Source organism: Glycine soja, chromosome 1 (genome assembly GCF_004193775.1).
Source record: "Glycine soja cultivar W05 chromosome 1, ASM419377v2, whole genome shotgun sequence".
Lineage (NCBI taxonomy): Eukaryota > Viridiplantae > Streptophyta > Magnoliopsida > Fabales > Fabaceae > Glycine > Glycine soja.
The window spans coordinates 3,429,534-3,442,573 of record NC_041002.1 but is presented as its reverse complement, the minus strand read 5'-3'; the positions used below and the strand labels follow the sequence as shown (position 1 = coordinate 3,442,573).

Here is a 13,040-nt window from a genome sequence, read left to right as displayed (position 1 = left end):
AAAGGACCAAAGCTAGACGTGACTTTAACAGACCATGTCAATAATGCCATTACTGTACATATGCTCAAAAATCCCCTTTTCCCTTTCTTGTCATAAAAATAAATGTAAAATGAAAAAGTGTATAGATGTTGCAGGTCTTGTATTTATATATTAGCTTGTGTATCATTTTTAAGTATACAAAAAAAATTTACAAAAAGAAATATTTTTGTAGTCAAATTTTCAATTCAGAATTAAAGATAATATAGTTGAAAAACATAATATGTAAAAACTATACACCTAATCAAAGTTTATCAAGTATGACAATTATTCTATAAAAAAATAGTTTGAATTACTCTGACAAGAAAAATATTCTGAAATATTTTCAACTTCTAAGAGTTGAGGCGGCATATAACATTTCATTCATTTTTTAATGATGCTATGATATCCATTATTGCACGAAAACTCCATAGGTTTATCCATGGGCAGAATGTTTGGAACTTTTAGAATCCAAAGTTTTACGTTCAAGATAAAAAATTTATGTTCACTTTGCAATATATTAATCAATTCAGTCGAGTGAACCAAAGTACAACCACATGAAGCAGCTGATACGTATATATTATTGCAAGTTTGAAACCAAGATGGATATAAATATTCAACTAAACGAAGCTAAATAATCCACGAGACTCCTGGATCCTAAGAAAAACTCAGACAAGTTACTAACAATCATAATTGAGGACCAACTCAAAAATGTATATTTTCCTCAAATGTCAGCCACCAACTTAAAAGAAAAAAAAAATGTGACATGTAAACTCTAATGCTGATGTAAAAAGCTCGGAACGTAAACAAAAACGATACAAAGAAAATATTGTTACCATTCAAATCATAAAATAAAATCAGGATAAATTGATAGGTTGAAAATAAAAATAAAATTGTGACATGCACACAACTGTGTAAAACTAAGGTATTTGGGGCTGAAATTTTTCTTCAGTTTTCACAAGCAAAGTATCATTCGAAAGCTGCAGTTTTGTCTCTGAAATGTTCAAGTAGTTTCTCAATACTCATAACCTTATGTTCTGCCAAGTCTCTAACTCGTACACTCACCTGGAACAACAAAATAACATGATCAATAATCAAGGAGCAACAGCATACACCCTGATGTATAATATTCTTACTGGTGGAAATGAAAAAACTAATTATTTTTAGCCCAGAAAGCCTAGGAACACAGGCACCATAAGAAAATAGTCCTCCTATACTATTGATGTCTTCAAACAGATCATAGACCATAGCCATCTCTATAAGATAATGTGGGAGAAAACCTCCAAAATGATTAGATTATACAACCTTAATCAGAATTATTGAAATGTAGCTCAGGCTTACATTACATCTAACTTGAAATTCCTTTCAAATTTGAGGCAGTTACTTGAGCCAAAATGAGGAGAAATTATTAGGCGGCTCAAGAGGCCAAACCATCATGGTTCCCAATCCATCAATCTTCACAACACATAATTAAGTGTTCTTAATTTTTCACATAAACTGTAAAACTTGAATGCGTTATATAAATATTGGTTGGGACTATGAACACTTGGTAGTCCTAGACAACTTAATAATTTCTCTAAAATGAGACAAATGCTATCATGCTTTTAATTAAAATCAATCAAGCAGGAGCTTAACCAAAGTTTTAACTTTTAACCAAGCTAGAATCCTTAGCCCAAGCTTGGCCAAGGAAAGTGTATATCTTACTTTCAATCTCAACTCTATTTTAGTTTCTGAATTTGAATGTTTTGCACGTCAGAAAATGACATAAGTATATATAATATTATATGCGATTAAATATTGTCAAACAAGCTATTCAAAAGATTCATAAACTATATGTATAACTATTTGTGCACAGCTCATCTAAGCAAGCTTGCTTTCTTCTTTATACACTTCTACGTAATACCAACTTAATTATCCAAGTGAGATGAGAAGTCCATTAAAACTGTGCTTGACAGCAGCCCTAGGTCAAACACAGATCAAATGCATGAGGATATGTTACAGAAAGAGAAGGGCAGAGGTTTTTTCAGAGGGAGGTAGAACTGAAATCTAATTACACAAACAATTTATTTATGACAAGAAAAAAGGAAGAACCTGTCCTGAATTAGCTTCCTCCTCTCCAACAACCAATATGAAGTTGTATTGTGCTAACTGTGCTTCTCGTACCTGCAGAATGCCACACTTCTAGTTAAGACAATTCTCTTGATAAGATACTAGATTATTAATAAAAGTATACCATATTAAAAAAAAAAGGAGAAATAACTTTTCAATTGCAGATTTACTAAACAATTAGTCTACTAAATTTATGATATCAAATAAATCCCCCAAATATTAAAACACACACGAACCATCATTACCTTTGTTTGATATCACATGTCTTTGAAGGATTCAATGTCTAGGGGACTCAATAACTAGTTTTGTTTTATTTAAATGAATAATAATACTGAAGTTTCGAATATATAACTTGAATAAAATTTGTTAAAAGTAATAAATTTTAAATGTTTAATATCACAAATAGAAGAATACATACACTTTGGGTACATGTAAGGTACAAAATCTAGTTACACTAATCACAGCTTAACTCATCAGTAACTGACTGACTAGTGGCAACAGCTTGGGCAGTACATCTAAACAATGTGGGCATTATTGTCCTCTGAATGAATGACATACTAAGATCAAATTGTTGGGCATAAAGGTTTATACGTTACCTTTTTCTGAATCTTCCTATCAGTTGTATCAGCATCAACGTGATACCCTGCTTGGTGGATCTGATCTCGCACCTAGAAAATTGCAGTGCAAGAATGTTACACAATCAACAAGCCCTTGCTTTTCACATATCATAATATAGTAGTACAAGTATCCTAACAAAAATTAGTAATGGAACAATGAAAAGCCAATGGCATGTTCAATATAAGGAAATGTTCTGTTGCTAATAATTTCAAAAATATGATATGTTTTTCATTTTGTTTCCTATTTTCAAAGAATTGTACAAGGTTGGAGTTTTTTCAATTATTAGTGAAAATAGAGAGAGAAATCAACAAACCAAACATGCTCGAAGTTTACTTAAGAATGCGTGTGGCAGACTCAACATAATTAAATAACAAGAAACCAAACTGATTCCATGATTTCAAACTGATACACAAGCTCAGCAATAAACAGCAGAAAGTCAATATTTCATAAACTCCTATGAGACAGTTCATTAGACAGGCATGACAAACATGAGATGCCACAAAAATATATTCTCCGATGTAATTAAAAGTGTTTTCACATGTTACGCAGTACACATCATCTGTATCATAGTTATAAGACAAATATACCATAGAATGAAGCCTAAAATTCAGAGCTATGTACCTGTAGTGCATAAGATTGTGACTTTTCAGACACAGGGCATACAATCGCTTGACGAGGACTGAGCCAGAAAGGCCATTTACCCTTGTAGTGCTCTAAAAGTATGGCAAACATGCGTTCAACAGATCCTAGGATGGCTCTGTGTATCATTACAGGTCTCTCAATTTTGGCTTCATCCTCAGCTGAGAATTCCAACTTAAAACGATCAGGAAGCTGGAAGTCAAGCTGCAAGCAACCACATTCATCCAACCATCAGCTGAAAAGTTATTCAAAACTGAATCATGTGAATGAAAATCCAGCTGAAAGGTGCAAACCTGCAAAGTTGCACACTGGAATTTCCTACTCAATGCATCAGATACACTGATGTCTATCTTTGGTCCGTAGAATGCACCATCCCCTTCATTCAACTGCAAGGTTTTACAAAGAATATAATTGAATTGAAATGAGATACGCAAATTACACTTTGTGATATCCAATCTGAATTCTAATCAGAAGCCATATGTTCAAAACAATATCTTTAACTATATATCGCTGGCATGAAACATTCTAGAAGACATATAGAAGAGGAAATAATTACCTGCCAAGGCTTGCCAAAATCATCTAAAGCTTCTTTAAGAGCACTTTCAGCTTTGTCCCAAGTTGCAATATCTCCTAGGTATTTCTCTGGCCTCTACTCAAGTATTCAACACATGCAAAAAAACAAATAACAAAACGTTATTAAACAGATGTTATCTTTAAATGAGAAAAAAAAAACAAGTATTGGTTTGCAAAAACTTTCTGTTTTTCCTTAACTGGGAACCAGGATACAAAGACAAGAGAAATTTGCTAAAGAAATTTATACAAGTATCAGTGATTCAGTGCTACATGGAAGTGATGGAACTATAATAAAAGTCCCCTCATAAAGTTATCATACCAAAAAACTAATAATACATATAATAATGAATGCATTGATCATGCAAAATTTGATCCAAGTTACTTAAAAAGTGATTCACTGGCTAGTTATTAGCAATACATGAGGAATGCCAATCAAAATTCTATATATCTTTAGAAATTTAAATATGCTACCAGTGAAGTCATAATTATAATTAATCTACTGCAGGAAATGTCAGAATAAATGATTGCATAATAAAACCTAAACAGCTCACAGACAAAAACAATTAAGATACTACCTGGGAGCACCTTAAGTTGAGGACTAAGCTTTGAATTTAGGGATTTTTAAAAGCATTGGAGAAAGGTATATGCTCATTAAGAACAATTACAATCAAAAGCATACCGTTGAAAGCTTCAGCTCATACGTGAAACCAAATATCTTATAGACATAATTGATGAAATTCAAGCCATTCCTCACTTCATCCTTTATCTGTAAAATAAATCAAATTAATCACTCCAACTTCAGCTCAAAAGAGGCTTCAAAGATTTATGTTGTATAAATTTAAAATAAACTCACCTGGGACTCCCTGCAGAAAATATGTGCATCATCCTGAGCAACATTTAAAGCAAATGCCATTAATAGTAGTATGATACTCAAACAGAAAATAGAAATTAAAGATAAGGTGAATGATCCAGATAACTGAATTGCAATGTTCTTTGAGTTTTAATTGTATTGTTTATATAGAATGAACAAAAAACCATCACCAGGAAAAATAATGACATTTTAGCTACACTATTATAACTGTATATAAACACAATCCCAGGTGTTTCATTTTTATTGATGAGCAGGCCAAACTCCTGTATCTGTGTCTATCCACAAACACTAATCCCCAACCTGTTTAAAAAAACATTTTCTACTCCAGTATTGCAACAGAAAAATAATGAGATTCAAACATTTATTCAAAATTTCAAATACCCAGATGAGATTAGTATTCACTGTGTGAGCCTACAAAATTGAAAGAATCAAATAATCTCGCCATCATAAAGTATAAAAAATGTATGCCTTCCAGCCTCAGTGTACCTTGACATGAGAAAGAATGTGACTCCTGGTTTAATATACTAAACATCAAATTAATTTTATTTGGAAATATAACCCAATAAAAAGTATATCCTGTGTGTAAAGTACAGCACAAAGATTTACCTGCTGAAATCTCCTAACACGTGTTAATCCACTCAGGGCACCACTAGCCTCATTCCGATGCAAAACCCCAAAATCAGCAAAGCGAAGAGGAAGTTCTGCAGAACCATTGAAAAGTTGAGATAATATTCCATTTCATATAAAAAAGATCAGCTCAATCAAATTCACTTCTTCAAGTTATACACTCAAACTCATGAAGCATATCAACCTAAAAAACAAACTAGAGACAAGGGTCTTTTTGAATATTGCTTTCAAAAACAATTCTTTATTTTTTAAAATAAAACTTGTTTGATATCATTTGTTCTCATTTGAATTTAGGGAAACAACTTTACAAAATTAGTTTTTAAAAAACAAATTATAGATTAACCAGTCACACTTCCCCCCTGGTCGCCCAGTGCAATAGGATTATGGCCTTATCATAGGAAGAGGAAAGATGAAGCCATGAAAATAAAGGAGAGTGAATATATAGGACCTCAAATGTGTGTATTATCCTGAATTCAACAGTAAAATGTGGACTAGCTCAGCCACCCAACATAGGCACATAAAAGATACTATTCAGAAAGATAAATCTCTAAGAAAATGAAAATTACCTCTATATGATCGAACCCTGTGTTTAAACATCAGGCAGTGCCCTGGGCAATTCATTGGTTTCAACCCAAACTCTTGTTTGTCAACCTAATTCACATTAAGAAAAAATGCTTTGGTCAGATAACTTGATTGATTTGAGAGAAAAAATGTCTACTGGAAGGTTTTGTACTTTTCACAGCAAAATGTACTTTCCAGGTTTTGTAAACCTAAAATATATAGTAGACATACATAGAAATCCCAACAAACCTATTAGTTTCCAACATCCCCATAAAATGGTCCCACACCCGTGCAGATCATTCATAAAGGTAATAATTACATGAGCAACAAGATACATCAACACAAGAATGATTCATTTGATTCCAATCCAGCAAGATAAAAAGATATGGCCTCCAACCCACATTTTTACACAAACAAGCATTTATAAATATGGGGAAAAAACTTACCTCTAAGATAAACATATCCTCCCTATAATTTGCAGCATGACCAGATTGCACCCATAGATCCATGTTAAATACATTTGGAGATATGACCTGATGATTCCATTTCCAAGTAAGTATTAAGTACATGGAAAAAGATTGTTTTTCTGTCAGTTTAAGAAACTCCTACAATAAGGTAGTGTTTGGCCTAACTTTTTTTGGCTTTTCTTCAGCTTAAAAGGAGAAGCTAAACTAAACACATTTGGAGAAAAATGCTTTAAAAATTAAGGAGATTAATGTTTAAATAAGAAAAGAAGGAAAAGTAGCTTGTAAAACAGTTACTGAAGTAGCTTTAAAAATAAACAAAAAAAAGGTACTCCAGCCTCCCTCTCTGAACAAATCAATGTGGGGCAATGAAATGGAGCTTTTAGTTTAAAAAATAGTTTTTAAGCAAAAACTGACAAACAACTTCCACTTTATTTTTAAAGCTCTTATTTTGGATTTTAACTTCAAAGTAACTTTTAAGCCACAAAAGAAAGGGAGAAAAAATGTAGCCAAAAACTTAACCTCTTGATAGCCTCTGTCCCTGTACTGATTCCGAATGAAGTCCATGAGTTTGTTGTAGATCCGAGCGCCATGTGGAAGAAAAAACCAGCTTCCCGGACTGACATAAACAAAGACAGATCAAGACATATCAGTCAGAGAAAGCTTACTAAAAGTTGAAATCAGACAAGAATGAACCAACATACCTCCATTCATGATGAAGAATAAGCTCCTGTTTCACACCCAAAATCCTGTGATCATACTTTTTAGCCTCCTCCAGCCGATGCAAGTATTCCTGGAAATTTAAAAACCAAAAAAAAGGGGGGGAAATCATATTATCAAATGACACCATAAGGCATGGCCACACACCCCTACCACTACACAGATCCATTAAATACCATAAAGATGAGTTACAGCTTCACTCTAAGAAGTTCAAGTGTAGCAGCAAGTAACTGGTGCACTTTCATGTGTGCAAACCAAGTTCAAGACTTAACATTTTACATTTACAAAATAAAGAAGCCATGGATTGGTTCAATTAACCAAACTGTGAGCAGTCTGCATGATTTGACTGGTTCACCACCAGTTCTGCGTTTTTGAGACCAGTTTTAAGACTTCCAATTATAAAGGCTAGACAGGACTGTCTAGAGGACCAGTTTCCGCCTTCACGGTTAAAATAGAAAAAATCCAGTTTTAACAAAAGTTGGTTAACACTTAATAACTAGCAAATAGAGCACTACTAGCAATAGGTGTCTCATGGCTATCAGTAATTTGGAAAATGGCATATTACATTAAATAATAAAACAGAAAATATATCTCCTGGAAAATGTGGAATGTGATGACAATATCTAGAGAAAATGAGCACATCTTGGACCTCAGTCTTAGCAGCACAAAGAAAAATCAAATTTGCCACCCAAGAGAAAAGAACAGAGGGAGCAGGAAAAAAGAGAAAACAGAACATAAAAAGAAGATAACAAATGGGTAAAGTTACTTTCACTATCACATGAACATAGGACAACAAGACCTCCCCAGTGAAACTCAGCCTCCAATACACACTGGCAGAGCCAATAAAGAAATTTGAGGGGAGTTTGAGCATTTTGGCTTTATATAGGGATGATTAAACAGAAATGGATGTGCTCATCTTTTCCTTAAAACTGTTGTCAGATGCCATTAAGCCATTGACACAGATAGAAGCACTCTCCACAATTCAAAAAAACCATGTGAAGTAGCATGGCAATGTGGTAAAGAGATGGAGCACCAATAAATGCTTTAGAATACTATTAATAACTATGAATTAATTATTTACTTATTCCACAAGGTACTGCAACTGAATGTTCAGCACACCATGGAGAGCAGACATTATTGTGCCATTGCCACCCTCAAGCCCCTATCATTGGTGGTCTTTTCTCATAATCTTCAAGGCAGACACAATTCTGCTCTAACCATAACAGAGACAGCAGCAACATCCACGCATTATCTCAAAAATACCACAGTAAGCATGTAGCATAGTGCAGACGAACAAGAGCACTGATAAATGCTATAACACACTATTAACAACTACTAGCTATTTATTTACTCATTCCACAAGGAACTGCAATTGAACATTCAATCCACCACAGCTCAGTCTGAATAGCTGAATGGTTTACTCAAAGAAATAACATATGAAATGAAAATCACCTTCAGACTTTTCTGATCAGGATAAGATATGCCATAAACTCTTTGTAAACTTTCCCGATCTTTGTCCCCCCTCCAATATGCTGATGAAGCCTGAAATTCCAAACACGATAACCAATTAAACCAAAGTACTTGTCATTGATATGTTAATGGATAAATCAAAAGTAGAAATGGTTGCATGATAAGATAGTTTAAGCATACCTTTAAACACGCAATTGCTTTGACAAAGGATGTATTAGGTATATGGGGCCCACGACACAAATCCACCAAGGGACCACATCTGTATACTGTGATAGTTTTGTCGGCAGGCAAATCATTGATAATCTCGATCTGATCATGATAACCATGGAGCCAAAGCACTAAATTGTTAATTTGTGAGATATAAAAAAAATTGGTGGAAGAAAATAGGAAACATGGCTCAGATAATAAGATGATGTAATTCAAAAAACAATAGATAAGATCATGAAAACAAGAAGCTTATCCACACCCCACCTCACCCTCAAAGAAGAAAAAAAAGTTATACTTGCCTTAAACTTATTATCTGAAAACATCTCAAGTGCCTGATCGCGTGTAACTTCAATGCGCTCAAAGGGTTGCTTTTCCTGTAAATACAATCTTAATCATCCATCACATATATTAACACAAAAGTAATGTTTATCACAATAATGAGCAATGCATATTAACAACAACAATAATAACATTATCCCACTACATGAGGCCAGCAAAATAGATCACACGACATTATTGAACAGTCAATCAATATAATAATTAAATTTAAAAATCAAATCAATTTTGACTGAAACATTCCAAATTTGAGACAACTCCTAAAACAAATGCAATGAAATCCATGGGATTTAGAAAAATTGAATAAGACCCCTCTAAAGTGAAATTGTCTCTAAACTGAGTGAGTGTATGAGAATCTACCTTTTATTCAGTTAAAAATGCAATGAGACCTTAACCTACTATAATTCAAGGATGGACACACCATTACTTGCACTCAAATTGGAGAAAACTTGTCTTCAGAAGAGCATTTTCCATAAAAATTAAATCATTTCCTTTTCTTTAAACATTCCAAACCCAAGATTTGGTTTACAAATCAAATCAAAACCCCATTTAAAACATTCCAAATACACTCCTGGTGAACATTAAACTTACAGATAAAGAAAATATACACAAAGACACCAAAATTTGGAATACAGCTTGATATTACACTCCACGCAGCTGTTCAACTACAAAGTTTCTCTAATAAGACAAGACTCCAAGGAGAAATCAACATCAACATAAACAGAAAAACGTTTAAGTATTATAACAACTGTTCATCACAGTAACCAGATATAATCGCAATAAATAGCCATATAAGCAGAGTAAATATTAAAAAAACATATAAATATGAAAAAGCAGAAACACATAAATAACAAGAAGAAGGCGAAGAAGCAGAAGAAGAATACCGCAACAGCCTTCAATGCTCCAGCCTCAATCTGCTTAAAGTGATCGTCATTGAGACCCAAGTCCCCGTAAAACGCATCATAATAGAACCCCTAAACAAAAACATTCACTTTCTATATCAATACACACAAAAACATCACAACAGAGACAACAAACAGCCCACAATCACATTAAAACAAAAAAAAAACACACACAAACCTCTCCTCTTGTAGTGCAAGGCCCAATGCATAACTTGCATCCATACTCCGTCTCAAGTGACTGCAAATAACCAAAACAAAAAATAGCAATAAGTCAATAACAACAGCAGCAGCAGCAACAACAACAACAATAATAATGATTAATTCATCAAAATCCGAATTGAAACAAAAATTAATATAAAAAAACAAATGAACTGAACCTGGCCGAGAATGTGAGCGCTGGAGTGCCAGAAGGTGTCGCGGCCTTCGTCGTCGTCGAACTTGAAGATCTGGAGCTGGCAGTCGTCCTCGAGAGGGCGCGTCATGTCCCAGAGCACGCCATTGACCTTCGCGATGAGCGCGCTGTTGGCCAAATTCTTCGAGATTTCGCGCGCCACGTCGAGCGGCGTCGAGAGCCACTTCTTCGCGTCCTTGACGTTGCCGTCGGGGAGAGTGACCTTGATAGGATCCGGCGAAAGCGAGAGGCGCTGCGTGCGCTGCTCCGCCTGGATGGTCTCGAAGAGACGGACGCGCTTCGGAATCGCCGCGCTAAGGTACGCCTCGTCCTTCGCGTGAGCAACCATGGCGGCGGCGGCGGCGGCGGAGGCGGAGGAGGAGGAGGAGGAGGAGAAACGGTTAATCGGCAAGAGAGAGCGGAGAGTGTGGTGGAAAGGAGCGTGACGGCGGATACGGATTAGAGAGCATAGCATAGCATATTGTGCTGTGGGTTTGGGTTTTGGTTTCGGCTTCGAAATATTTTTCTTTTCTTTTTTATTTACGGAAATGAAAATTGAGGGAAATTGTGTGCTACGGTACGGCTACGCGCTACTTTGGTTCCTAGTGACTGAGTAACGCGAGAGGTTTCTAGGGTTTTTGGTTGGGTAAATGTTCGGTTTTCTCTTCCTAAGTGAGGTATCAGTATCATTTTAGATTTTGAAAATAATAAAATTTATAAAAAATTTCTTGAAGATGTAACTTGTAACTAATTTTAGTCCAAAATTTAAAAGGATGTATGAGTTGATTTTAAAAACTAAAATGGTAATATGTAGTAAAATTTGAAATATGAATTTTTTCCTTAAATAAATAATTCTCATGGTAAATATATTGAGATCTTATATTATTACATTATTTTTTTATATTTTATAACATTATGACTTATTTTGAATTTTTTTTTACTTTCCTGACTAATATGACAACATTTTATGCTTTTGAGTTTTATGAACTAAAATTATAATTTATCATATTTTGATTTGTTTTATGATATGTTTTTTTTAACCTACTACTAATAGTATAAAGTGGATTTGTTTCACCGAATAAAAGTTTATTCTTAGGAATGTAACATAGGAATATGTTTATTATAAATTTTGAAAAATTATTCTCAAATATTATTGATTTTTATGAATGTAATAAGTTTAATTTGTATCACAGTTTCCTACACTTTTATTATTTCCATGAGGAGGGAGGTGAATAATATATTCTAATGGGAATATGGGGAATTATTTATTAAAATATCATTAATTTTTTAAAATATTTTATTTTAAATTTTAAAAGATATTCACAAAAATATTAAAATATAATCAAACATGTTTTTCTTATTTATCCACGAATGAAACTAAAATGTTATATTCCTAAAATAACATTTCTAAAAATAGAATAGAATTGAAATTTCGTAAAGTCCCATAATTTAATACAGTTTACTTTTATATTACAGTTGCAATTACAATTGGCGTTGGTCCAAACAAAGCATAAGGATTTGACTCCCGATTCTTTGCGTTGTCTGCGAAGAATAAGATTTTAAACCAAGACGGAATATTAGGTCAAAATAATTTGCATTTGTCGTGTTATCAACAAAAGCACTCAATGTTAATGGAAGGACTTGACAATGACACTAAATTGTAAGTATATTTACACAATTTTAGAATAAATTAATTATTTTCACAATAACAGACAGAAAATTGTCGTGAGTAGAAAATATAGGAATCAAATTGATTATTTATTATTTTTTATTTATAATGACAGTTTTAATCAAGTTCGATAAAATTAATATCAGTGAAAAATTCTCTTCTCAAATTCTCTATTTTCAAGCTTCATATCTAACAATAAAATAATATTAATGCGCTGTATTTTGTATTACTGCATATTGAAACTTAAATTCAGAATTACTAGGATAATTGTATGTTGATTGACACGTTATGCACATATTACTAGTAACGCTTTTATTCTTTTTAGAAATAAATGAGACTAATTACGTTTGTGAATATGACGAGGAGATTAATTAGTGTTACGTTACAAATTTTCCTTCACTTTTTTTAAGTTCATTGCTTAGATGAATTTTTTTCTAAAAAATTTATATGGGTAACAATACGGGTTACCTGACCATCAAGCTAGTCTCATGCACAGCTGTAATGGACTAGGTCAAGAAAATCCGGATTTAATTTGAGCTTAAAAAATGAAATCCAAACCCTATCAAAGTCTAGTTTTGCAGGATTTTAATGGATTTTTTGTGGGCTTAGCCTGCATTATTGGCCGATATATAAAGCTTACATTTAATTTGGGCTAAAAAAATTTAAATTCAAGTTTTACATTAAATATGTATTTGGTTTGTATTTTTATTTTTTATTTTTAATTTTTGTTTTCATTTTTTAAAATTGTTTTCATTTTCAAAGGATTAGAATTATGAAAACATATTTAGTTTCACTTTTGTTTTTTGCTTTGTCGAAAAATGAGAGAAGCGTGTGAAAGACAAAAAAAAGGAAATGTATTTTTAGATTT

At 33.3% G+C, this 13,040-nt stretch overlaps 1 protein-coding gene across 1 annotated transcript; it reads right to left on the bottom strand.

Moving 5' to 3' along the window:
* Positions 1-670: 670 nt before the first annotated feature.
* Positions 671-11,071, bottom strand: LOC114410074 (threonine--tRNA ligase, mitochondrial 1-like). The gene is made up of 19 exons (XM_028373836.1): positions 10,490-11,071; positions 10,291-10,350; positions 10,095-10,184; positions 9,174-9,248; positions 8,848-8,976; positions 8,650-8,739; positions 7,182-7,270; positions 7,000-7,096; positions 6,460-6,546; positions 6,019-6,103; positions 5,432-5,526; positions 4,808-4,840; positions 4,634-4,720; positions 3,938-4,030; positions 3,675-3,767; positions 3,364-3,585; positions 2,721-2,792; positions 2,107-2,178; positions 671-1,080 (listed from the first exon to the last, which is right to left on the bottom strand). The coding sequence occupies exons 1-19, from the start codon at positions 10,976-10,978 to the stop codon at positions 985-987; spliced, it is 2,154 nt and encodes a 717-aa protein (XP_028229637.1). The 5' UTR covers positions 10,979-11,071; the 3' UTR covers positions 671-984.
* Positions 11,072-13,040: the final 1,969 nt, after the last annotated feature.